At 49.6% G+C, this 27,005-nt stretch overlaps 5 protein-coding genes across 5 annotated transcripts; 4 read left to right on the top strand and 1 right to left on the bottom strand.

Moving 5' to 3' along the window:
* The first annotated feature begins 697 nt into the window (after positions 1-697).
* LOC142987967 (growth hormone receptor-like) lies at positions 698-11,654 on the top strand. The gene is made up of 9 exons (XM_076136955.1): positions 698-968; positions 2,606-2,693; positions 7,347-7,482; positions 8,055-8,233; positions 8,316-8,494; positions 8,686-8,830; positions 8,933-9,023; positions 9,298-9,367; positions 9,473-11,654. Exons 2-9 carry the CDS (start codon positions 2,615-2,617, stop codon positions 10,337-10,339), a joined length of 1,746 nt encoding a protein of 581 aa, XP_075993070.1. The 5' UTR covers positions 698-968; positions 2,606-2,614; the 3' UTR covers positions 10,340-11,654.
* Positions 11,655-12,141: 487 nt separating this feature from the next.
* On the top strand, positions 12,142-15,012 carry ccdc152 (coiled-coil domain containing 152). Its single transcript, XM_076136947.1, has 8 exons — positions 12,142-12,320; positions 12,515-12,620; positions 13,060-13,128; positions 13,395-13,459; positions 13,693-13,828; positions 13,989-14,116; positions 14,455-14,565; positions 14,682-15,012. Exons 1-8 carry the CDS (start codon positions 12,174-12,176, stop codon positions 14,808-14,810), a joined length of 891 nt encoding a protein of 296 aa, XP_075993062.1. The 5' UTR covers positions 12,142-12,173; the 3' UTR covers positions 14,811-15,012.
* A 1,358-nt stretch (positions 15,013-16,370) lies between these two features.
* Positions 16,371-18,507, top strand: nim1kb (NIM1 serine/threonine protein kinase). Its single transcript, XM_076136948.1, has 3 exons — positions 16,371-16,708; positions 16,839-17,107; positions 17,195-18,507. Exons 1-3 carry the CDS (start codon positions 16,441-16,443, stop codon positions 17,966-17,968), a joined length of 1,311 nt encoding a protein of 436 aa, XP_075993063.1. The 5' UTR covers positions 16,371-16,440; the 3' UTR covers positions 17,969-18,507.
* Positions 18,508-19,693: 1,186 nt separating this feature from the next.
* On the bottom strand, positions 19,694-20,923 carry LOC142987960 (growth arrest and DNA damage-inducible protein GADD45 gamma-like). Its single transcript, XM_076136945.1, has 3 exons — positions 20,772-20,923; positions 20,457-20,664; positions 19,694-20,336 (listed from the first exon to the last, which is right to left on the bottom strand). The coding sequence occupies exons 1-3, from the start codon at positions 20,921-20,923 to the stop codon at positions 20,223-20,225; spliced, it is 474 nt and encodes a 157-aa protein (XP_075993060.1). The 3' UTR covers positions 19,694-20,222.
* A 3,200-nt stretch (positions 20,924-24,123) lies between these two features.
* On the top strand, positions 24,124-25,806 carry LOC142987971 (growth arrest and DNA damage-inducible protein GADD45 gamma-like). Its single transcript, XM_076136960.1, has 3 exons — positions 24,124-24,227; positions 24,698-24,905; positions 25,026-25,806. Exons 1-3 carry the CDS (start codon positions 24,124-24,126, stop codon positions 25,137-25,139), a joined length of 426 nt encoding a protein of 141 aa, XP_075993075.1. The 3' UTR covers positions 25,140-25,806.
* Positions 25,807-27,005: the final 1,199 nt, after the last annotated feature.

The raw sequence follows: 27,005 nt of genomic DNA on the forward strand, positions 1-27,005 counted from the left end.
GGGTGGAAAGCTCGGGTCTGTCTTCTTCTTCGTGTGATAAAGGTCGCAGGTGTAGTGAGCTCATCGGTGCCCCTAGCGTCTGAAGGGGAGAACAACACCGTCGCTAAAATCAAGTCACGCTTCTCTTTGTTTGGCACTAGGTGGCGGCAGTGAACGCAGACAAAAAGCGACACATCCAAATCTGTTCTTTACAATTTTTTGGCAATTTCACCTTTTCTTTAATTTGTCTTTCACCCAAGACTTTTAATTTGACTGTAAATTACTTAAAAAGACAACTCTCTCTCGCTCTCTCTCTCTCTCTCTCTCTCTCTCTCTCTCTCTCTCTCTCTCTCTCTCTCTCTCTCACACTCTCTCACACTCTCTCAAAGGTTTCCTTCATTTTGAGCTCAATCCTACGAAATTCTGATAAATAAAATCCTTTTCTGAGGGAATGAACAGATCAGAGAGAGAATCGATCCATTCAAACGGAGTAAAACCTTCATTTCCCTTTATCGTAGGACTTTCCTCCAAACCGGATGTGATCCATTTCTGGTTAAGTTGTTCACACTCTGGTCTCATCTCTCGTTGTTTATAACCTTTACTTCTTACTTTATATTTGACTGTAAACACGACATTAACGTCACCAATCCGCAAATCGATTTCCCTCACTGGCCACATCCCGCCGGCAGATGGCGCCATCCCCCGGTCTGCCTGCAGCGGCACAAACAGGGTGTTGATAGGAGGACTGACTGACTGACTGACTGACAGACAGACAGACGGAGAGACAGACGGTGAGGCAATAGACGGGATTCTTCGACAGCCGTCACATCCCACATGGACTGACGGTAGACTCGGATCCTGCTCGGGTTCCTGAAGCTTTAAACGGGTTCTTGCGGTTTGTGGCTTCGGGACTTTGCGGTTGTGGGTCTGTGTGTGGACCGGATCTTGTTTACGGACGGAGACCAGCTGCTGCTCGGTTCACTACAGAGGTCAGTGACTAAATTCAATCCTTAATAAAGAAAGTAAACGCTTCATCTCTCACACAGACGCAGGTGGAAATAAATACAACTTTTAAATCTGCGTGTGTGTGTGAACGCGTGGAGAGATTTAGTGTTTAGAGTTTCAGCTGGAAACTTCAACAATCTGTGAGAACACGGAGGAAACAAGACTGGGGCAGAACGGAACATCTGGGAAAGTTATTCAGCTTCGTGTGTGTGTGTGTGTGTGTGTGTGTGTGTGTGTCGTGTTCTCCCACATACTGCTTTACTAAAATATTTCTTGTTAAACATTAACCGTGAGTATCTGCGATCTAAAGTCTCTATAAAGTGACTCTAAGTGTGTGTGAGCCTGTTAAGGAGCGCTGCGTAAAGCACTGACGGTACACACACACACACACACACACACACACACACACACACACACACACACACACACACACAGCCCACATGTGTATAAATCTGTGGTAAAGGCTCTTAAGTGAAACCTAAATCACAGTTAATGTTACTAAATTATACCTGATTTGGATCTAACTGTACTTTTTAAGATCAAATTAAAGGTTTAAGTTCACAGAAGATCCAACCACAATGTGTCTGGATTCAGTTACAAACAGAAGAGCCTGAAGAAGTGAAGGTGGAAGAGAGAGAAACCATCTGGGCTCTAAAACGCCTCCTGGAAGCTTTGGAGGAGTCCTTGTCTTGTCTTCTCTTCTCTTCTCTTCTCTTCTCTTCTCTTCTCTTCTCTTCTCTTCTCTTCTCTTCTCTTCTCTTCTCTTCTCTTCTGCTCCATGTTGTTCTGCAGTCTGAGGTTGTGTGTTGCAGAGTTTTGCATGAGTGTGAGCAGCAGACAGGTGAAGTGAGGCGAGTGTGAGGATGCAAAGGAACTCTGGATGTGAAGAAGCTTCATGTTAGAACAGAAGAAGGGGGGGGGGGGGCATGGACACACACACATACTCACACGTACACACACGTATAGACTTACATGTGCAGTAGCGACCTGAGGCTGACCTGATCTGGTGTCAGAGGTGACGTGTGGAGGGAAACGATCCCTGGCCTCAGCAGGACTTTGGTTTCCTGTTTGATGGTGGGAGGAGCAAAGCATTCTGGGCTTTTTCCTGCATGGAGCTCAGTTTCCTCTTGGTTTTTACTTCTAAAAATCAAAACAGCAACATTGTGATACAAAACAAACATGAGACATTTGAGTATGGAACGCTTTAATGTGTGGAATAATATGAAAGTGAGACAGAAGAAGAAGTCGTGTGTCCTTCCTGTCCCATGTGCTGCACTTCCTGTCCGCTCAGTGTGACGAGAGGCTGTACTGTAAAGTGACCTCTGACCTGTGACCCTGTAGTGCTCCTTCATACCCTGACCTGTGTGTGTGTGTGTGTGTGTGTGTGTGTGTGTGTGTGTGTGTGTGTGTGTGTGTGTGTGTGTGTGTGTGTGTGTGCCTGCAGCAGACAGTTATTCAGTCTTATCAGCTGGAGACACGTCGGCATGTAAACCACACAGATCACTAAACCCAAACATCTGCACACACACACACACACACACACACACACACACACACACACACACACACACACACACACACACACACCTCTGAGTAACAGTCAGCACCTTCTCTCCAACAGACCAACAACATGGCTGCCACCTTCATCGCGCTCCTCTTCCTCCTTCACAGCCTCACTGCTGCAACGCTGGACACTGCCTCTGAGCAAGGTAAGGTCTCTACTCTGACCTCTGACCCTGAGCCCTCTGGATGATGTCATGGCTCTCTATCCTATAGTGACTCTGAGCTGAGCTGAGAGGATGTAGAGCAGATAAACATGCAGGGCGTCGTGAGGACAAACAGTAGAAGAAGAACAGAGTGAGGAGGAGTTAGCCTCATTACATCACCACACAGCTCACTGAGTGAATCCAGGAGAGACGCTGACCTTCTGTCTTAGTGCAGGACCCTCATGGATCTGTTCATTGGTTCATGTGTGGAGTTGCAGCGTCTCCCTGCACACTGAGGGTTGCCTCCATGTTTGAGCTGAAACATGACAGCAGCTGTTGTGATGAAGATGAAGCTGCAGGAACGTTTCAGGCGGGAATACTGGAGGTTTTCATTGCCGTGTACTAACGCGTGTCCTTGGCATTGAAACGGACTTGAAATCTGTTGCACAACAGAGCAGCACAGAGCAGCGCAGAGCAGCCAGCACATTTCAGTGAAGAGGCTTCCCAGGAATTCTGAGTACAGCCAGAGTCGTCCAACACGCAACAATGGGAAGCTCTTTAGTCCAGCAGAGGCCCTGTTTCCATGAAACCGCCTTTCAGGGGTGTAGGGTGCACTGTACACACACACACACACACACACACACAAACACACACAGCCTGCACATTGACCATAAATGTCAGGCTCCACATCCTGTGCTTTGTCTGCTTATATAACCGAGGAGGGAGGAACGTGCTTCTGCTGTGGACTGAGGGAGTGAGGGAGTGAGGGGTGAAGGGGTGAGGGAGTGAGGGAGTGAGGGAGTGAGGGGGTGAAGGGGTGAAGGGGTGAGGGAGTGAAGGGGTGAAGGGGTGAGGGAGTGGAGGGAGTGAGGGAGTGAAGGGGTGAGGGAGTGAAGGGGTGAAGGGGTGAGAGAGTGAGGGAGTGAAGGGGTGAAGGGGTGAAGGGGTGAGGGCGTGGAGGGAGTGAGGGAGTGAAGGGGTGAGGGAGTGAAGGGGTGAAGGGGTGAGAGAGTGAGGGAGTGAATGGGGTGAAGGGGTGAGGGAGTGAAGGGGTGAGAGAGTGAGGGAGTGAAGGGGTGAGGGAGTGAGGGAGTGAGGGAGTGAAGGGGTGAGGGAGTGAAGGGGTGAGGGGGTGAAGGGGTGAGAGAGTGAGAGAGTAAGGGGGTGAAGGGGTGAAGGGGTGAGAGAGTGAGGGAGTGAAGGGGTGAAGGGGTGAGAGAGTGAGGGAGTGAAGGGGTGAGGGGGTGAAGGGGTGAAGGGGTGAGGGGGTGAAGGGGTGAAGGGGTGAGAGAGTGAGGGAGTGAAGGGGTGAGAGAGTGAGGGAGTGAGGGAGTGAAGGGGTGAGAGAGTGAGGGAGTGAAGGGGTGAGAGAGTGAGGGAGTGAGGGAGTGAAGGGGTGAGAGAGTGAGGGAGTGAAGGGGTGAGGGGTGAAGGGGTGAGATAGTGAGGGAGTGAAGGGTGAAGGGGTGAGAGAGTGAGGGAGTGAAGGGGTGAGAGAGTGAGGGAGTGAAGGGGTGAAGGGGTGAGAGAGTGAGGGAGTGAAGGGGTGAGAGAGTGAGGGAGTGAAGGGGTGAGGGGGTGAATGGGGTGAGGGGGTGAAGGGGTGAAGGGGTGAGAGAGTGAGGGAGTGAAGGGGTGAAGGAGTGAGGGAGTGAGTGACTGAAGGACTCTCCTCTCCTCTCCTCTCCCTCTCTTCCCTCTGCTCTGGTTGCTCTGGGCGCTCGTCTCTCTGCCAGGGCGTTCCTAGAAATGTTTTCCCTGGAATCTCAGTCAGTGGTTTGGAAGCTGGCAGGCTCAGCTGAACGTCAGCAGCACCGATTCCTCCTGCCTGGCAGAAGTTTCCAGCTGGACTGCTGTTGGAGGGTTGATAGATAAGTTATGAGCTGTTGAGCCAAAACAACTCCCAGTGTTTAAAATGAGACGCCCACAACAACCAGAGCCTGAGAACTCCAGAGATCAACCACAACATTCATCCATGCTTCAGACGGAGTTGGGCTGGAGCTCTACAGAAAACATGGAGTGCACTGTTTTATTTGTACTTTTGTTGGCGTCGTGAGGAGATAAGAGTGTTTGGCTTTACTGTGCAGATGAAGCTTCAGTCAGTGTGAGTGTGTGTGTGTGTGTGTGTGTGTGTGTGAGCCGGCTGAGCTGGAAGGAAGGAAATGACTTCTAAATGCAGCTTCTCCTCCTGAGAGCTCACTGATTGATGATTTCCAATGTTGTGGCTTCGTAAATAACCATTTCTCCTTTGTGGAACATTCATAAACACACACACACACACACGTGCACGCTCACACGCACACGCACGCACACACACACACAAATTCACACACACACACACACACACACACACACACACACACACACACACACTCACAGTGCAGATGTTATACAATGGCAAAGGTAATGAGGCTAATTAAACACAAAGCAACAACAAAGCGTCTCCACCTGAGGACTTAATGGGGTGAAATGAGGACGCATGCAGCTTCTTCTTCTTCTACTTCCTGCTGCTGCTGTGGAAACGCAATGTTTTGTTTCAGCCGGAACGTGAAACCTCTTCTTCTGTAAACATGTTTACTTAGTGAGATGCTCTCAATTTGCTTCATAAAAGAGGAATGAGAACACACACACACACATACACACACATACACACACACACACACTTGTTGCTGTTGGAGATGTGTGTCTGTGGATCTAATGAATAATCTACTGCACACATGTTTACTGGCTGCTGTGACCTCAACCTGGCCGCCGCTAAGCAAACACAGCAACACGCTGAGCACATTTACATACAAGCAGAGAGACACGCAGCAGAGAGACACGCAGCAGAGAGACACGCAGCAGAGAGACACGCAGCAGAGAGACAAACACACACACACACTGTACGTGTGTATCAGAGGCCTTTTGTTCTCAAACCGATTAGATATGATTCGGATCAAACTTGGCAGGTTGGTTGGGGTCAGGGGTCAGAGGTCAGGACTTTTGCTGTGTGTTTGTTTTGAAATGGGTCAAAGGTCAGGGCATGTTTGAGCCTGGTGCTCATGAACAGGGATCAGGGATCATTTACTGGACATGAAAGGAATTTGTGCTCATTGTTTCTTGAAGATTCCTAAATCTAGAGGTGAATGTTCAATCATAAAACAAAGGAATGAGAGGAAGAAGATCTGTCCCATCTGTCAAAGTGGGACCCAAAGTGGGACCCAAAGTGGGACCCAAAGTGGGACCCAAAGTGGGACCCAAAGTGGGACCCAAAGTGGGACCAGTGGAGCAGAGTGGGTCACGTGACCGAGCCGTGTTCCACTCAGCAGAGTGAGATTGATTTCCCTTCAATCTGGTCCCAGCCCAGTTCCAAGGAGGAGCGAGGGGATCTGGTAAACAGGTTATTTTTAATCTTGACGCCCCTGAGCAGGCCAGAGGTATTCATCATCCTGGGCTGGCAGCTGTGAAGGAGGCACGCTGTCCTCACACTTCCCAGTACTGGGCCTGTCCGGGCCTGTTGTTGTTGTTCCTGTATGGATGGGAGCAGCTGACAGCTTGCGGCGGCGGGGTGTTAATGGAGGATAATTGAAGGGAAGGTGCCGCGTAACGCTGAGCGGGCGGCGTTGTTTTTCTTTGACAAAGCGCTGTGGAAGATGCAACCACGCCAATAAAACCTGTAAACCCTGATTTGCGGTTCTGCAGGAGCTCATTTGCCGACTCGTGGACATTCTGTCTGCTTTTCAGGAAACAAGGAAGTAAACCTCCTCCCTGTTCAACCAAACTAATAAAGGACACAAAACGTAACATGTCACTGTAAGAACCCCAAAAAAGATGTAAAGAACCACAAGAACCCAATCAAGGGTCACTACCATCTCCCTCTGGACCTCCAGAACCTTCTGAAGGACCCACAGATCTCATGAAAGAATCTCATACCCCAGTAGTTAAGAAACATCGTACTAAAACCAAATGTGCGAGTGCAGCAGCGCCACCTCTGCCTGGTTGTGTGGCCGTAAGGACACAGGGTCTGTATGAGGAGCTGGTTTAGTTTAGTCCTGGTTCAGGTCTGGTCTCTGCTGAACGTGGTGAGCTCCTGGTAGAGATGAAAGGTGTCAGAGCAAAGATGCCACCCTTTGACCCTCAGTATGACATCGGACCGCCCAGTTAGATGGAACACGTGTTGATTTTCTTCTGTTGGGATTTGTTGAGAATAAGGAAATCAAATCTCAGTGAGTTGTTGAGGGTTAAAGGGTTTAAAGTCCTTATGTTCTCACTGTAACAGAGGGATTTGAAACTTGTTGAGCACACACACATGCTCTCAGTTAGTGCGGCCTGGAGAGCTGGACTCAGCTGCTGGTGTGTGTGTGTGTGTGTGTGTGTGTGTAGGTCGATCCTGAGCTCAGCCAAAGCAAACAGCCAAAGCCTCAGAGGTGCTAAAGCTTCAGGCGGCGGCACTCCTCTGAGGAAGAGATTTCCAGGAAAAAGCATTTGTTTGCTCCATGGCTCAGAGGAGTCAAATGACCTCAATAAACATCTCTCTCTCTCTCTCTCTCTCTCTCTCTCTCTCTCTCTCTCTCTCTCTCTCTCTCTCTCTCTCTCTCTCTCTCTCTCTCTCTCTCTCTCTCTCTCTCTCTCTCTCTCCTCTCTCTCTCTCTCTCTCTCTCTCTCTCTCTCTCTCAGTCGTCCCTAAGACACGCCCTCACCTCACAGGCTGTGTGTCCACCAACATGGAGACGTTCAGCTGCAGATGGGCCCTGGGCTCGTTCCTGAACTTGTCTGAGCCCGGCGAGCTCCGCCTCTTCTACATCAACAAGAAGTGAGGGACACAAAGTCAATATAATCATTTCCTGCCCTCCTTTGCACGCTCCCGTCCTAGCTCCTTTCCTTATTCCTTTCTGTCCTTGTGTCGTTCCTTCTCTTCATGCGTTTTCCTTCGTGGTGTCAGAGAGATTCTCCCTCATCTCCCTAAAGCCTCATAATCCACAGAGCTTTATGCTCCTTCTCAGGCTGAGTGAGGTCAAGCAAGGTCATGATTTCTACACAACTGTTTGCATTGTTCGTCTTATCAGCAGTTTGGTTTCACACACACACACACACACACACACACATCTACTCACACACACACACACACGGTCACTAGAGGCAGAACAGTTGTGACTTCCACCTTAATTATCAACTTAACACAAAAACCAAATCTGTAAATCCGCATTAATCCATCAAATCCAGGTGTTTAGTAATTAACCCATAAATGTGAGTGAAGAACCTAAAGGAGCTCAGAGTCGTTGGGCCTCCTCCTGAGGATCTCCTGCTCCCTGGTTGTGTGTTGTGTCCATAGAGCAGCACTGACAGAGGGGCTGATGGTGCAGTGTTGCGTCCTTGTCCTTTCAGGCCGCCCCACCTGTCTCCTAAAGAGTGGAGCGAGTGTCCTCACTACAGCATGGAGAGACCGCACGAGTGCTTCTTCAACGAGAACCACACCACCATCTGGACCTACTACAGCGTCCAGCTCCGCTCCAAGGATCAGGATGTCCTCTACGACGAAGACTTCTTCCTCGTCCAAGACATCGGTGAGCAGGTGTAGGAATACTACCAGGCCAACGTCTGATTCCATTGTTCCGGGGGAAAACTGATGGCCGTGTTCCTCCGCAGTGCATCCTGATCCTCCGGAGGGTCTCAGCTGGACCCTGCTGAACAGCAGCGTGACCGGGTCTTACTTTGACGTCCTGGTGAACTGGGAGCCTCCTCCGTCTGCAGACGTGGAGCTCGGGTGGATGAGGCTGCAGTACCAAGTCCAGTACCGTGAGGCCGACTCCGTCCAGTGGCAGGAGGTGAGTACTGCCCTGCGATCTGACCAAACCTGCCGGGGACTGAAGTCATTATCGGCTTTTTAATTCAATCAATTTCTTTGTTTATTTTTTGGAATATAAGTATTTTGGAATTAATTCTTATTTTCAAAGATCTTTAGTTTGTCTGCCTTGTTGTTGGTATCATTTCCATCTCATGTCTGTTTCCCCAACAGGCTGAACTGGAGAGAGGGAAGTCCTGTTCCCTTTACGGCCTCCAGACCAACGTGGATCACGAGGTCCGGGTCCGCTGCAAGATGTTTGCTCAGAAACATTTTGGAGAGTTCAGTGAATCCGTCTTCATCCACATCCCGTCTAAAGGTGAGCAGGAGCAGCTCCACTCACGCACGGGCTGCAGGCTCAAACACTGCTGGGGTTTGTTGTTGAAGTGTGTGTTTGTGTGTTTGTGTGTCTCCTCCTTAGCCACCAGATTCCCTCTGGCAGCGTTGCTCATCTTTGCTGCTCTGTGTTTGGTTGGAGTCATGATGTTAGTTATCATCGTCCAGCAGGAAAAGTAAGCAGGACTCTTTCAGCTGTTTGCACTCATGCTGCTCAGTGGGCTGCTTGACCTCCACCATGTGTGTGTGACTGTGTTATCAGTGATGTTATTCCAAAGCGTTGGTCAGAGTGAGACGAGGCTACAGTATATGAGCAGACTGCAGCTCTATGCTAGAGCAGCTCAGTGATGTCATCATTACAAACACAACAGAGCAGTGGTGCTGATCTAGAGGTGCTTTCATTTCTCTGGTCTCTCCTCTCATCGTGTCTCTCCTCTGTGTTTCCCAAAGGTTGATGTTTATTCTCCTCCCTCCTGTCCCGGGGCCTAAGATCAGAGGAATCGACCCTGAGCTGCTGAAGGTACACGCCCACTTTGTGAAACAATATCACCTTTGAGTGACAGGTGGATGTGAGGTGGATGTCAGCAGCCTCTTGAGTGTGTGGTCTGTTTTGGTTGTCTGACAGAAAGGGAAGCTGGGGGAGCTGACGTCCATCCTGGGCGGACACCCGCACTTAAGGCCAGAGCTGTACAACAATGACCCCTGGGTAGAATTCATCGATTTGGACATGGATGAGCAGAGCGACAGGCTGATGGGCCTGGACACCGACTGCCTGGTGGAGCGCTCCCTCTCCTCCCACTGCTCCCCCTTCTCCATCGGGTTCAGAGACGATGACTCGGGCCGGGCCAGCTGCTGTGACCCCGACCTCCCCGGCGACCCGGAGGCTTTGCCTTTCCATCCAGTCCCTCTGAGCGGCGCCCTCGCAAGAGAAGCCTCCTCCCCCTCAGCCTCTGAGCCCAACTCCCCGGACCAGGGCGCCTCTTCTGGGCGGCCTTCTTTGACCGTCCCAGCCAGAGAGGACCTGTACACCCAGGTGAGCGAGGTGAAGCCATCTGGAGAGCTTCTGCTGACAACCGAGGACCAGACTGAGGAGGAGAGAACGAGTAAAGACAGAGTGAAGGAAGAGAAGAAAGAAAACAAGAGCAAAGAGTTTCAGTTAGTGGTGAACGCAGACTGTGGGGGCTACACCTCAGAGCTAGACGCAGGGAAAATGAGTCCAAGGTCGTCCACAGGGGAAACCTTTCAGCCCCTGAGTCCTGTGCCATCTCAGCCATCTGGAGACCACCGGACTCCTTATCAGGAACCAGATACCTCCCCTAAGCCCCCGCTTCCTCCTGCTCCTGTCTACACTGTGGTGGAAGGTGTCGGCAGGCAGAACAGCCTCTTACTGACACCAAACTCCGCCCCCGCCCCCCAGCTGATCATGCCAAAGACCATGCCGACGCCAGAAGGCTACCTGACCCCCGACCTTTTGGGGAACATCACACCGTAGATCAGCGGCGGTCTGTGAAATCGGACTATTCTCTGAAAGACAGAGAGGCGTTTGGCAGTGGACTCTGAATGTCAGTGTGTGTGTTTGTCTGTCCTGCCATCACCTCTACCTCCTATAACCTCCACTGCAGGCTCCAACAGGGCTGCTGAGAGGAGAGCGGGTATGAGCAAGGAAGAGGTCAGGCCAGGGTGTTTGACTACAAAAGGGAGATAAAAAAGACCTGTGCTTGCTCTGTCACACTTCAGAAGAAGGTCTGAAACATCACTAAGTCACTGAGTGAGATCGTTTAATTACCTGCACCTTTGAAAACAAGATGAGAGCATCAAGGTCAATAAATGTTCAATAACAGACAATCAGTTACCCGGGCAACCAGGGGGATTATTCTTGTCGTTGCGAGGCGTCAACATCCTGAGACATTTCACCGTCACAGTGTGTGAGTCATGGTCATTAAAAGCAGAAAATATAATAATCATAACAATAACAATGATATAGAAGAGGTCTGATGTTTCAGTGAGCCCCACACGTACAAACATTGGGTTTCCCGCCGCCAGGGGGCGCTGGACCTCCACTCATACCGTGGTGAGATCATGGACTGAGTGCTGCTCAGTGTGTCTGACTTTCTTATTGATGAACTCCAGCTCCATTAAACTGGCTCAGAGATGTAAATGTAAAACACAACGCCTCTTTCTGGGATTCCAGCTTTTGGAAGCGTTTCATATTTTTTGTACGTTCTTATTCAGATCATTACTAATGGAATGTAGCTGAGTACTGCAGGTTTACTTTGTAGCTCAGTAAAACAGGAGAGCGACTGAGTGGATCAGACGCTGTTTGTTTAAGATGTTTTCAGAGCTGACAGAGCCAATAATGCCTCAGTCAAGGTCCTGCTGCTGTGTGTTTGTTCAGGAGCTCAGGCACTTTGTGTTCCAACGCATGAGCTGCTCCACTTTACTCTCTGGTTTAAGGTTAAAAGTGCATGAAATACAGGTTTACTTCAATCGTTGTGGATAATACTTTGTGTTGCTTTTGTACAGTCGTAGCATTTCATCTCTTCGGAAGTGTGGAGACATAATCATCTTTCATATGTTGTGTGTTTTAGTTGGAGGCAATGTTGTTACTCATGATGACTTAAAGTGAAGATCGCTGCAGGATTACCACAAACTGCCCTGTGAGAAAACTGCATTCACCTGCTACTCCAGCCAAAGTGAGCCAGTATTAGCAGTAAAGTGTCCTTCAGTGTTAACAGGACTGACTGTGAAGCTGGGTCAGTGTCTTACATTATTGATCATTCATCACAAATAAACTGCTTTCTTACTTTTGTCTTTCCCTCTTTGTTATTGGTGTTAGTCTCTATTTAATCTCTGACTTTGCGGAAAATAACTTATATTGTTTAAGTTTAAAGTTCACTTAAAGGTCACTTCAGTATTAAGTGATCATATTTAAGCATAGAAACGTTGTAAAGACAATACTACTCGGTTAAAGTAAAAACAAACGTGCTTTAATGAAGTAATATTAACAGGCACACAATCAAATAATATTCAAAAGTCGTTTCGGTCACGATTTCCATGAAAAATCTCAATCTGCACGTAAACAAATAAAAGTCAATAATTAATTTCTCCCAAAATGTGCAGTTAAAATGTTAAAACCCAAACAAAACATCAGTAACGCAAAAGTGTGTATTTGCAATCTACAGTAAAGTCATCCAGCAGTTTGTAACTAACATAAATCTTTACATAACAAATATATGAACATAAATGATGAAGCTGCCGAATTATTGTATAAACAGGAAGTAGATTTGAGGTCAAACTCGTTTGCTAGCAGACGAAGCTAAAGTTTGATGACATATATACATTTGTTCTATATTTCGTTGTATTATTTCGCTAAGTTATTGTTATCAATTGCTCTTTTTAAAACAACCAAGATGATAAAGTTAAACCGTGTGAATATTGACGCGTTAATGGAAAGCTTGACTCTTCTGGAGCAGGTGAGCGGTGCTAGCGAGCTAACAGCGGCTAACTGAGGGGATGTTTATCTGGACTTCCATCTTATTTTGACACTTTATGAAACAATAATACACACTGGAGATGAGTGAATGTTGGGGATAAAGAGGGAACTTATTTTATTCCAGTTTAGCATTACGGTATTTTACTTCTGCTTTTATTCGCTTTAATTAATCAGAAAATGACAGAAGTTAATGGCAAAACCAACATGTTGGAGATCCAGCTGGAAGACGCCAACAGAGGTTTGAAATTCTCTTCTGGTAAGGAGAGAAGTTTGTCTGAGGGTGAGTTTGTTCATGTGTGTGCACTTTTATCTCACGTGTCGTTGTTTGTCTCATTCTGAGCGGAATCACGTGGTTTCTTTCCTGCGTCGCTGCTGCGGTAACATGGGGCCGGAGCATGGTGCGTCGATGCGCTGCCCCCTGCTGGACATGACGCCGAATTACAGTCCAAAGACACGAGCCTCCATTTCACAACACAGATCAATACTCATTAATAAAGGTTATTCATTGATTCTAGGCTTATGATTCTTGATTGTAGAACATTCTTCCAAAGGCTTTACATATGGATCATCCATATCTTTTTAAATTATTGTCTTGTCTTGCCAAGGAACTTTAGATTACCAAGAAAACAAGTAAAACAGAATCATTGAAGATAAAATGACTCAAATGAGAGTTGTAACCTCTGCATAGACACAACTAGCTCATGTGTGTGTTGTTCCAGAGCGAGACGGCCTGCTGAGCAGCGTGAGCAGACTGCAGCAGACGCTCCAGGAGCAGTGCAGCCTCAGAGGTCAGTCATCTTCTGAGCAACCGGAGCTAAACTAAAGATGCTGCACACTTTCTCCTGGAATCAAGACATTTTCTCCCATCGTTTAACTTTCAATGTGAGCTTTTAATGGACGATTCTGCATCAGGCACTAGATTTATAAATGGAACACTGTCACATTAAACACCAGAGCAGAGTGTGTGTGTGTGTGTGTGTGTGTGTGTGTGTGTGTGTGTGTGTGTGTGTGTGTTCGTGTTCCTGTGTGTCTATTCTGAGCTTGTGTGTCGCAGTGGAGAACGACAGACTGAAGAGTGACATGGCCGAGCTGAAGAGACAGACGGAGAGGACAGAACAGGTGAGGAGAAACTACACAGGTGCTTCTCAGCTTCTCTTTGTTTGATCCCTGTTGGTGTTCATCAGAGCTGCACCATCAATCACATCCTGAGTGTGGAAGTCTGTCCATCCACAGTTTAATAGTTTAAATGGATTGAAATCTCTGAAGTCTCTTAAACCCTTAAACCTAAAGGGGCGTGTCCTCTGCTGACGGTAAGTGTGTCCTGATGACGTCTGTGTCCCGGCTGTGCTCAGGACAGAGAGGCCGAGGTGCAGCGGCTGAGACGGGAGATGAGAGCGGCGGCTGAAGGCCACCAGAGGGCGCTACAAGCTGTGACACAGCGGCACAGAGGAGAGGAGGAGGAGGCACGCAAGGAGGCTGCACGGCAGAGTGAGAGAGAGAGGGGGGGCTTTCTTTCTTTCTTTCTTTCTTTCTTTCTTTCTTTCTTTCTTTCTTTCTTTCGTTCTTTCTTTCGTTCTTTCTTTCGTTCTTTCTTTCGTTCGTTCTTTCTCTCCACATGTTTGTTTTCCTTCTGTTCTCTGGCTGACAGTCGAAGCCAAAGATGCAGAAGTGAAGAAGCTGCTGGAGGAAAAAGATGAGGAGCTGGAGGAGACGAAGAGGAGGCTGAAGGACCAGGAGAGAGAGAGGCAGAGCGAGCTGCTGAAGCTACAGATGGAGGTAAAAATGGAGCAGAGAGAGAGAGAGAGAGGAGGGAGGGGAAAGGACAGAGGGAAGGCGGGAGAGAGAGAGAGTGAGTGTTGCTGGGAGCTTTTCTATCTCTGTCTGCTTCTTTAATGCTGTGATTGGATCATGTAGTGTGTAGATGTGTGTGTAGTGTGTAGTTGTGTAGTTGTGTAGTTGTGTCACATGTACCCAGCATGTAAACAGTGCGGCCTGCACACACACACACGTGTCAGATAAGAATCAGATCAACTTCCCCACATCCTGATGTTGGTCTTTAACAATGTAGAGATGCTCTGTGTTGCTCTGTAAGTCGCTCTGTCTCTGTTTGGCAGTTTGGTGCGAAGCTCGCCAGAGTTCAGAGTTCAGCCCAGCAGAGCCAACAACAACAACAACAACAACAACAACACGGCTCCAACCTGCTGCCACACAGCGTCTACAAGAGGGTGAGGAGCACACACACACACACACACACACACACACACACACACACACATCATAAAAAAGGGCCAACATGTGTGTGTGTGTGTGTGGGTGTGTGTGTGTGTGTGTGCGCTCTCAGAAGCTGCAGTTTTTCCAGGAGGAGAAGAAGAAGGAGATTGTGACTCTGCACCAGAGAATCAAAGAACTGGAGGAGAACCAGCGTGTCTGCAGCCTGAGTGACAACAGCCTGAAGAGGAGGAAGACCTAGACCTCAGTCCCCTTCAGTGTTGACAGATGGAGTGTTAGTTTGTTACAGATGTTCTCTCATTTCTTCTCTGTTTGCTTTGAGGTCAGTTGTTGCTGAGCTCTGCTGCTCTGTCTGCTGCTCTGTCTGCTGCTCTGTTCCTTCATACTGTCTCACTCTGATCTAACACGGCATCTTAGTGATGATGTCATTTTGGACCTGCAGGTGCCATGGCTCATCCTGATGTGTCAATCAGAGCCAAATAACACAATCAATAAATCAATAAATCAATAAATCAATATTCATTCAAGTCAAACCAGCAGTGGCTGTTTGAGTCAGACTCTAACCTCACACAGATGTTTGTGTGTAAAGTGCCTTGGGGTAATGTTTGGTTTGATCTGATCCATATAAATAAAGAAATAATCAACCATACTAACCAACCACACACTGATCAATAGATGAAAGCCTGAGACAGAAGCTCTCACACCTGAGTGGAAGCCGGACGACTGCTGACCTCCGGCGCTCTAATCTGTTTATCTGTGCTGCTCAGCCCGTCTCCCAGGGAGACACGGGGCTGCTTATCGCTATGGGAACATTGGCTAACACTGTTGCGTAACGACTCACCTCCTGTAAAGCTGCGAGAAAAGCTGCGTCACTCAGACACGGAGCTCAAACTCAACACAGCTGCGTCCTGCTCAACCTGCAGGTGGAAGGCAGAGGAGGAGCCTGTCCACAGAGGTCACACAAGGTCAAAGGACGGCAGAGCGAGCGCTGATGCCCCGTGAGTTCATAGGTTAGCTGTTTGACGGGATTAGTTCAGACCTGGGCTGAAGCGGGATCAGGGAGCATGACACCACCTTAATCCCTCAGAGACGCAGAGACGCAGAGGACCAGAGGCAGACGGAGACAGAGAGCAGAGCGGAGCTGAGGCAGGGGCGTCCCTCTCTGTCCCTGCGTGTGACAGGCGGTCCAAACTGATGCGTCCCCAGTGCGTGGCAGAGGGGCGAGCAGACGGAGCCCCTGTCCCATCTGAGTCCTACTGGGGCCCGGAACAGAACGCCTGATCTCCTCCTCAACCCTGCAGAGACACGGCCTGGAGACTCGGTAAGAAAGACGACGTTCCCTGTTCCACTCTGTGTGTCGGCTACAACCTTCATGCTTTCATCTCTTTGCACCGTGAAGTAGAGAGAAGATAGAAGCTTAATAATCCCCAGAGGCGTGTTTGACTCTTCCTCCTGCAGACGACACAGCCTAGAGATCTGTGACGCTCGGGGAAATGTTTAGCTAAACTCTGAAATATCTCCAAAGTCCTGTTAGAGTGTGGAGACGTTTGAATAAAGAAGCTGAGAGGATTCTGTGATCCAGCCTGCTGACCTGCAGAGCACTCACTCACTCACTCACTGAATGATGTCATACTTGTGTGGCATTAACCGACATGAGAAATGTGTGGAATTTAATTGAATTTGGATGAATCTGTTTGGAATGATCTGCTCCTTTTAGTTATTATGATAAAGTGATGAAAGTTTCTTTAACTAACTGACTCCATCTGTCGCTCTGTGTTTGTCCCAGCTTCTCCTCCTGATACAACAAACCAAAGTCAGAGCACTTCTTCTTCTTCTTCTGCTGGCGGTTTGTTGCCGTGCCTGCTGCAGACATGCCAGGGAGTCAGTACAGACGGCCGAGCATCAGGCTCAGCCGCAGCCTGAACAGCCTGACAGAGAGCTCCAGCAACGACGACGAGGAGACGGACGCGCCGGCCGTCCTCACGCCGCTGCAGAGGCTCACAGCAGACATGTGCAAGGACGAGAAGACCATCAAGGAGCTGATCGTAGGCCGCAGGGTCGGCTTCTACAAGGTCCGCGGTGAGATCGGCTACGGGACCTTCTCTCGGGTCAAACTGGCCTTCCACGCCCTCACCAAAGGTAAGAGGAGATGTTCTCTCCCACAGGTGATCTCATGGCTCCCCTCCACCCACAGGCCTCCAGTCTTCAGGCCAGCCTTCAGTCTCTTCTCTCGTACTCGTTCATCAAACTTCAATGTCTCTCGTTCTAGACAAGGTGGCCCTGAAGATCCTGGATAAGACCCGACTGGACGTACAGGCTCAGCGTCTGCTGGTCAGAGAAATCTCCAGCATGGAGTCCCTGCAGAACCCGAACGTGGTCCGCCTGTACGAGGTGGTGGAGACGCCCAGCCGCCTCTACCTGGTGATGGAGTACGCAGGAGGCGGGGACCTTCACGCCAAGATCTACAATGACGGAAGGCTGTCGGACAATTCCTGCAAGGTCATCTTCGCTCAGATCCTCTCAGCCATCAAATATTTGGTGGGTGAAACAGGAATCAGTCCGATTCTCTTCCAGTTGTCTGTGTGCAGATGTTCTGACGTGTCTGTGATGTCTTCACTTACGCAGCACAACATCAACATCATCCACCGCGACCTGAAGGCGGAGAACGTCCTGTTCACCAGCACCGCCTGTGTGAAGGTGGCCGACTTTGGCTTCAGCACTCGCATCTCAAACCGCAGCGACGCCCTGGACACCTTCTGCGGCTCTCCGCCCTACGCCGCCCCCGAGCTCTTCAGGGACGAGAGCTACCTGGGGCCTCCCGTGGACGTCTGGGCCATGGGGGTCCTGCTTTACTTCATGGTGACGGGGACCATGCCGTTCCGCGCCGAGACCATGGGCAAGCTGCGGCGCTGCATCATAGACGGTGCCTACTCCGTCCCCCCCTGGGTGCCCGGCCCCTGCCAGAGGCTCATCAAGGGCATCCTGAAGCACCAACCTGCAGAGAGGTACGCCCTGGACCAGATGCTGGGCTGTGATTGGCTCTTGCCCGTGGAGTTCCCCTGGTCCCTGGTGTCTCCTGAGCCGCCGAGCTCGTTCTCTCTCAGGAGCCTGATTGAGTTTGATCGAGGGGAGAGCGAGGAGGAGGAAGAGGAGGAGGTCAGGGCCACACTGGAGGAACTGGGATTCACCTCGGAACACTTTAAGGATTATCGAGGAAAACTCAAAGACAGCCGGATCCCCTTCACGGGGGTCTACAGGATCCTCCTGCACGGGGCGCAGAAGAGGAGGGGCTGCGACAGTCCGCCTGTGGTCAGAGGGATGGTGCGCGACCCCAAGAGGGAGGGGCTGCGAGCCTACAGGGGCCTCAGACACACCTCCAAGTTCTGTGTGCTTTCATAACAGACTCCAGACCCCAGACCCCAGACCGGATCACAGCTCACACACACGTCCACAGCGTTCTTACCTAAGAGACTTGAATGTGACGTTAGTTTGGATTTGACAGATTTGGGTTTTGATCTCAGGGTCCAGAAAGTAAAGTGATTGTTTTGGGGTCCAGATCCTTGATTTTCTATAATAGTATTAACAAACTGTAAACACTAATGAATATATAAACATGGAACTATGAGACTTAATATCCTAGATACCAGAGAGTATCGTTTCATTGTAACATGAAGTGAATGAATCTTCTTCTTCTTCTTCTTCTGTGCAGCCTTTGCCTCTGAGTGCTTTCTGTTTAAGGTCTCATCCTGTAAAGACTTCATTAACACAGGGAAAAGTTCATATGTGTGCACTTTCTGCTCCTCATCACAGAAATAGAAAAACCCTTGAGGGTCAATGAAGGTCCTCTTCCTGTCTGTCTGAAGGAGCTGAAACACTCACAGTATTAAACATGTGTGTCCCTGCTGTGTTCAGTCACTCAATAAAGACTTTAGGGCACAGATGGTTTGTGTAGATATGGAAGGAGATAGTTTAGAGGTTTGAAAGGTTAATGAGACGCAGTTAGACATGAAATCTACTCAGACAATCAGCGTCTCAGGTTTCATTGTTGCGGCTCTGAGCAGGTGGCTCCTGCTCCCATCATGCATCTCTTTGTGTCCCTGTTTGCCAAAGTTTCACCAAGTGCCTGAAAGCAAATAACAGCTCAGCAGCAGCTGGCAGGGCACCAGATGATAGGCAGGACCCCTAAAACCGGCCTAAACCAGCCAGACCTGAACCCTGCCTGCCTGCCTGCAGCCCCTCTGGCACTGGACCCCAGCTCCTCCTCCTCCTCCCTGACAGAGAGAAAGAAAGAAAAGAGGCAGCAGATGGCGTGGCGTGGCTGCAGAGACATCTGCAGGACAGACAATAGGGGGTCTGTGTGGACCGCTGGACCTGACAGACTGAGTGCGCCGCTATTGTGACGAGCCCATACACATGCAGATGAGCCTGCAGGAGGAGGGGCTGAGGTCTGGACCCTTTACTGCAGCAGATGACAGATTGGAGCCTCCCATACAAATGTGCTGAGGTCCAAACTTTTGTTAGCAGGCACAGAGCCCCCGACCCCCTCCCCTCCCTCCCTCCCTCCCTCCCTCCCTCCCTCCCTCCCTCCAGACACACGCACACACACACTGAAAACGAGCAGAGCGCTTCATCCAAACTTTGCAGAGAAAGTGAAACAGCACAGTTGTACCATGTTAGGGTTTTTATTTATACAAATGAATCATTGTTTACATTTGTTTTCTACAGTTTTGTCTTCATTACACAACATTACGAAACATTACACCATTAAAAATACATCTTTAATAATTCTGTGTTTAGATCCTGAAGTGAAACCTCAGGAGTGTTTTCATCAATACAACTTTTTTTTTTTTTTTTTTTTAAAGGTTTAGTACACAATCAAATGTGTCAGAACAAATCCATATGTTTCATTATTAACATGAATTGAGTCTTAATTTAGTCATTTCCTAAAGTGAAACCTTTAGAAAGTTAAACATGAATCCTTCCCTCAGCGTTCCAACAGGAGCGGAACATTTGAGGAGAAATCTCCATTTCATTTTTACTTTTCTGTTTTAGTTACAAGGAAATGTGAACTTTTAGAACATTATCATTTTAAAGTTGTTTTTTTTAATGTGGTCCTTTCCTAAAGTGAAACCTTTAGATCAGAGACGTTTTTCAAAGCGTTTGTCATTGTTAAACTTCTAAAGTGAAACCTTTAGAGAATTAAGACGATTCTGGAAAGTGGGGAACATTGGCGCTGTAGCAACTGTTGCCATGTCGCTCAGCATCACAGAGGCCATCTTGAAAAAGTCCCTTTTGAAGATGAGCCTCTTCCTCAGCACCGCTTCTTCTTCTCCTGCTGCGCGTGCTTCAACGTGCGGCGTCTTTGCTCTGCAGAGCGCAGGACGCAGACGCCGCTTCTCCTTCCTCTCCAAACCTCATCCGCACAAAGAATGAGGGTCGATGCGTCGCTCTCGTGGCATACCTGACCTCATTCACATAAAGAATGAGAGTCATCTTGGCATGGACGGGACGAGAGACGACGGTCGCGGGGGCCCGCTGGGGGCCGGCGCCGCGCTGCCTGGACGGGATTCCTCCTCAGGAGTATCCAGGGATGAGCAGAAAGCTGGATGGATCTTTTCCTTCCAAAGCACAAGCTGTGTGTCAGCGTGAGGGCTCAGCGGGCGGGGAGGCTGATCTCAGGGAGCCAGTCGCTCACACGCCGGCTCTCCTCACAGAACAGCTGCAGCTTCTCCAGAGCCGCGTCCACCCAAGATCCTTCAGCTGGGTTCTGTTAAAAAAGAGGAGAAGAAGAACACGTTACTTTACGCTCACACACACACACACACACAGATACAGTATACACCTGGCCTCCTCCCTCCTTCCCTTGCTCCCTCCTTCCTCCACGTACCGTGATGAGGACGCAGTGAGCGTCTTCCAGCTGCTCTGCCTTGTCTCCGGCGAGCTCAGCCAGTCGCTGCATGTCGCTCACTCGGACGATGCTGATGTCGTTGTCGAAGCAGAAGGACTGGATGAGGGTGAAGTGGATCTGCAGAGCCACGTCACAGCCGAACTCCTCATCCACGGCCAGCACGCACAGAGACACGCTGTCTGGATCTCTGAGGGAGCAAAGCAGAGCTACATCAACAAACTGACAAACCGGATGTTCTGACTTCTGTGTAGCTGATTGAAAGTGATGAAGGTGTGAGTTCATCTTCATACTTACAGGTTCATCACTTTGGCGGACTCGTAGACGCCCACGGTGAGGCAGTCGTTGTCCTTGGCGGTCACCATTGCCTCCTGCAGGGACTTCCCGGCGCTCTGGGCGCTCTGGATGCGCTCGGCGGGTTTCTGGATCAGAACTTCCTCAAGAGTCATGATGAAGATGAAGATGAAGGTATTCCACTAGGAGCTTTGGAGCGTTGTTGTCTCGCTGTAGTTCCAAGAGGCGGAGTGCCGTCAGAGCCGCGGCGGCCCGTCTTTATACCCTCCCGCTCGTGCGCCCCGGTCAAAGCGCTGCGCTCTGATTGGCTGAGCGGAGCGCTGTATTGGTATGATAATGCTATTGTCTGTGCGGCTCGTGGCAGATTGATGGGGGTCACACTCCTCTCCCCCCCCTCCCCTCCCCCCACACACACACTCAGGTCTGCCACGCTACTAAAAATAGCTTCATTAATTAAACAAAGTTGTATCGCTGCAGTCAGGAAACACAGAGAGAAACACAACACAGAGCGGGACAGCGACTGATCCGCTGCTTCTTCCTCTGGAGAGGAAGGGAAAGCAGCAAAATACGATTTTAAGTAAACACCACAGAGACAGAAGGAGGGAGAGACAGGCAGGCAGAGAGAGAGAGAGAGAGAGAGAGAGAGACAGACAGACAGACAGACAACATTCTGTAGGTTAGACAGCACATGTAAATAGCAGCTAAACTACTGTAAACATGTAAACAATGGTGCACTTATGTGTGTGGCTCATGTGTGTATATTCACACACTTGTGCTTGTTTTGAAAGCACACACACGCACACACACAACACACAGGTACTTACACACGCACACACACACGCTCTCTCCTCTCCTCTCTCCTTGTGTGGAACGTTAACGTGTTGTGATTTCCGGTGTTTCCTCTCTAAATGAATCAAACTGCAGGTTAAACAAACATTCACACTTTCACTCTTAATATTCTACATTCTTGTATATTTGGTGAAAGGTGTTGATGGTGAAAGTGCGCAGAAGGTTTCCAATCTCTCCTCCTGTGCGCAGGGAGAGGCCAGGTGGCGCTGATGCCATCTGTAGAGGCTGCACACACACACACACACACACACACACACACACACACACACACACACACAGACCCCCATTATACGACCCCATTCACATGGAGATGAGACGCGCGTGCCACAACGCGCTGAGCAATCTGCTGCGCACCACGTGACCGTCAGCTGCACACGAGCCTGCGTGCTTTTATTTATTTACCCTGGGGACAACACACACACACACACACACACACACACACACACACACACACACACACACACACACGCTGTCGTATCTGTCGTGCTTCTGGAGCAGCGGAAGCGTAAACACGTCAGGCCCGCTACAACTACAACTCTAAACTTTGCCATAGTGATTTACGCGCAGGGGTCGTCAGTGTGCAGACGTTTTGTGTGATCCATCTATCTGCATATCTGCATGCAGAATAACTCTGAACCCGTCCAGCCTGCTGCCGGGAGGGGGGAGGGAGGGGGGGGGCAGACACAGGTTGGCGGTGATTGATTCAGCTCCATTGTTCTGCGGATATTAGAGCGGCAGATGGAGGACTGTCGCTATGAGCCCCGCCCCCCCCCCCCTCTCTAAACCCGGGTCAACCCCGACCCCGGGGCGCGCGCAGCTTTTGTCTGCAAGTGTCCACACTCGCTGCTCTGTTGTCTGAGTTTAGATTACATTTGAATGCGAAAGAAGAAGCTTATGGTCCAAACCCACGAGCTGAGTCTGAGTGTCATCATCAGCCCGCAGAGGCCACGAGTCTGAGCCACACACACACACACACACACACACACGCACACACGCACGCACACACACGAGAGCCTGGAGAGACGGGAGGAGATCAGTCAGGAAACATGGAGGAGAAACTGAAACATGAACAGGAGAAACAGTGAGGAGGAGCAGAAAGGAGCAGAATAAAGGAGCAGATCAGCTGCTCTGGAAGCTCTGCGCTGCTCTGGAGCTCCAGCTGATGAGGCTTCAGACGGATCAGCTCGCGCGGCAGCAGGTCGGGCGCGTGCAAATCGATCCGCTCCCATTGTTGCTCGATCACATCTGCGGGGCGGCGACAGGTGTTGGGCCCCCCTGCCCCCCCCCCCCCCCCTCCTTTGTGCAGATGCAGTAAAGATGCAGAGTCACACACACACACAGACACACACACACACACTCATTCACTCACACACACACACACACACACACACACACACACACACACACACAGGAGAAAGTGAACAACGTGCAGAATCATCTTCATCTGAAAGTCTTCATCCGGGGAAATCAAACTTTCACCAAAGTGGCAAAGCGGGAGTAACATGTAGCTCGTTTAACCCTTTCCTCTCTGCAGCTGTAGTCTGTCTGCTTGCTCTCTTATGTTCTTGTTTACTGTGCTGGGTAAAAAAATAAAAAAGTTTTCCTCTCTGACGTCATCCTATTTACCACCTTTTTCATTTATTCTCTATTCTATTTATACTTTTATTTAAATGCTCTTAAATCTCTTAGGGTCACAGCCAATGGATGGAGAGAGATACAAGGGGAATTCGATTGATCGATTGATCCACTACCAGCTTGCACGCTCGTGTGTGTGTTAAGGTGAAATCCTGTTTGGTGCAACAGCAGCAGGTGTTTGACCCCTGACCCCCCCTGCCCCCCTGGCTGATCGCCAGATGGTATGTTGCCATGGAGACTGATAAAGCAGGCAGGCATCTCTTCTTGCCACGCGCCTTAAGTGACCTGCAGAGCAGCAGCGTGTGCCTCTGATCCAAACTAACACACAACACACAACAAAGCAAACTTCCCCTTACAATCACAAATACATGAAGGAAATGCACAACACACAAACACACACACATACACACACACACACAGTACGAGAAGAACACAGAGACACCCACACAGAGGCGCGCGCACGCACACACACACACACACACACACACACACACACACACAGTACGAGAAGAACACAGACACACAGAGACAAACGCACGCACGCACGCACACACGCACGCACACACACACACACACACACACACACACACTGCATGTGCACAGTATTTGGTCATATCAACTCAAACCGAAGCTCTACCTGCTCTATCAAACAGAGTTCTTCATTGATCGTGATGACATCATCGTGCATCTAAAGGTCAGAAGAGTTTACCAAAGTCGCGCACTTTGTCCAAATGTTTGTAAAGGCACGCGCCGCGAGGGTGGGCGGGGCTTCATGCCGCATTGTCGTCGCTCAGCCAATCAGAGAGCGAGCGCGTGCCGCAACGCGGTATAAGAAGAGACGCAGAGGAAAGTCTTCATTCAGAGCAACATCATGCAGAGGAAAACCGGAAACGCACTGGTCGAAGCTTTGAGCTGCGCGCGCAGCGAACAGCGCCTCACTGTGGGCGTTTATGAGAGCGCCAAGGCCCTGACTGAGTGAGTGCAGCAAACACACACATGCACACCAGGCGTCTGTCTGCCTGTCTGCCTGCCTGTCGGTCTGCCTTCCTGCCTGCCTGTCTCTCTTTCTTAGCTCCTCTCTCTCCCCCCCATCTCTTCTTCCTTCTTTCTTCTCTTTAAATTTTCTTTCTCTTCTTCCTCTCCTGTGTTTCCTTGTTCTTTCCTTCCTTGTTTTCCCTCTTGGTGTTTCTTTCTTTCCTTCCTCCCTTCTTTCCTTCCTCCTCTCTGTTCTGTTCATTCTTCTTGATCTCCTTTCCTCACATCTTTCTTTCTTAGTTTCTCTCCTTTTCCATCTTTCATCCTTTCTGTTCCTCTTCCTTCCCTCCCTGCTTGTCTTCCTTCCTTATCTCCTTCCATGTCAAAGCATGTTGCTACATTAACAATGCTACGTTTGGATTGATCGTCTCTTCATTGATGGTTAACCTGGTGTCTGTGTTCTTCCTCAGAGATCCAGACAGCGTGTCTCTGTGCGTGCTGGCCGTGGATGAAGAGTTCGGCTGTGACGTGGCTCTGCAGATCCACTTCACCCTCATCCAGTCCTTCTGCTTCGACAACGACATCAGCATCGTCCGAGTGAGCGACATGCAGCGACTGGCTGAGCTCGCCGGAGACAAGGCAGAGCAGCTGGAAGACGCTCACTGCGTCCTCATCACGGTACGTGGAGGAAGGAGGGAGCAAGGGAAGGAGGGAGGAGGCCAGGTGTATACTGTATCTGTGTGTGTGTGTGTGTGTGAGCGTAAAGTAACGTGTTCTTCTTCTCCTCTTTTTTAACAGAACCCAGCTGAAGGATCTTGGGTGGACGCGGCTCTGGAGAAGCTGCAGCTGTTCTGTGAGGAGAGCCGGCGTGTGAGCGACTGGCTCCCTGAGATCAGCCTCCCCGCCCGCTGAGCCCTCACGCTGACACACAGCTTGTGCTTTGGAAGGAAAAGATCCATCCAGCTTTCTGCTCATCCCTGGATACTCCTGAGGAGGAATCCCGTCCAGGCAGCGCGGCGCCGGCCCCCAGCGGGCCCCCGCGACCGTCGTCTCTCGTCCCGTCCATGCCAAGATGACTCTCATTCTTTATGTGAATGAGGTCAGGTATGCCACGAGAGCGACGCATCGACCCTCATTCTTTGTGCGGATGAGGTTTGGAGAGGAAGGAGAAGCGGCGTCTGCGTCCTGCGCTCTGCAGAGCAAAGACGCCGCACGTTGAAGCACGCGCAGCAGGAGAAGAAGAAGCGGTGCTGAGGAAGAGGCTCATCTTCAAAAGGGACTTTTTCAAGATGGCCTCTGTGATGCTGAGCGACATGGCAACAGTTGCTACAGCGCCAATGTTCCCCACTTTCCAGAATCGTCTTAATTCTCTAAAGGTTTCACTTTAGAAGTTTAACAATGACAAACGCTTTGAAAAACGTCTCTGATCTAAAGGTTTCACTTTAGGAAAGGACCACATTAAAAAAAAAACAACTTTTAAATGATAATGTTCTAAAACTAAAACAACAACGTTCAGTTAAAAGAAATCTTTAAATTTGAAAATGTTAGAAATGATTCATGTAGAAGGAAATGACTTTAATGCTGTAAATGTTTTAATATGTAGAGAAGAAATGATAGAAAGTTTGGATTAATGATGGAATAAAAACAACAACATCTGAGATCAGAGGGTTAATTTGAGACTTTTCACAATATATCAACCAACAACCTCACTGTGACCCCTACACACACACACACACACACACACAAACACACGACCAGCTGAAACACAATCAGCCCTTTAAAATCTCCTCGGCAACCAACCCAACACTCGCTCCATCTGCTGCCCATTTAATAAAGAAGAGAAAGAGAAAGGGAGGAGGAGGAGGAGGAGGAGGAGGAGGAGGGCGGCCATGTGCCGGGCACAAGCCACCTCTCGCACATCTATTCACAAACTCATTGTAGTGAACGACACACACACACACAGGCACGCATGCACACACACGCACACACACACGTGCACACACGTGCACACACACACACAGGCACGCACGCATGCATGCACGCACACACACACGTGTGCACACACACACACACACACACACACACACACAAAGAACGTCCAACCTCTACATCTAGCAAAGTTCACTGCACCAACACCAAACACCAAACTGGAACGAGGAGGAGGAGGAAGAGGAGGAAGAGGACGGTGCATAGCTCCAACATAAACGTGATGCAGACTTAAGGCAGCTTCCTGTTCCTGGTTTTGTTCAGACCCCTCAGATCTGCTGCTCTTTACAGAGACACAGAAGAAGACTTGAGACCTTAACACGTGTGTGTGTGTGTGGGGGGTGTGTGTGTGTGTGTGTGGCTCGTGTCTCTGCGTTCCTCAGTCTGAACCTCCTCACCTCAGCTGACCCCCATTTCACAGCCACATGGCTCCTCTCAATACAACAAGTGCTCCTCCTCCTCCTCTTCCTCTTTGTAGAGACCTCAGGCCTACAGCTACAGCAGATGGTGCTGAAAGTGTCTGTGTGTGTGTGTGTGTGTGTGTGGTACAGGCACTTATACCTGCTTGCTCGCTGTCTCATCTCGCGATAAACACCAACAACAGTCAGAGCTCTGCTAGCTCTCCTAATCAATAATCATTATGTATACAAGAGCTGAGTCCTGAGCTGAGTCCTGAGCTGAGTCCTGAGCTGAGTCCATGTGTGTGTATGATATGAGAACAGTCTTTCCCAGCTCTTTTCCTTTCTGCCTCTGCAGTAATTAAACTTAGAGGCGTTTGCAGCTCGTTAAAGG

This window comes from Genypterus blacodes, unplaced genomic scaffold (assembly GCF_046128005.1).
Source record: "Genypterus blacodes isolate CSIRO-AG114 ecotype Tasmania unplaced genomic scaffold, CSIRO-AGI_Gbla_v1 ptg000287l_1, whole genome shotgun sequence".
NCBI lineage: Eukaryota > Metazoa > Chordata > Actinopteri > Ophidiiformes > Ophidiidae > Genypterus > Genypterus blacodes.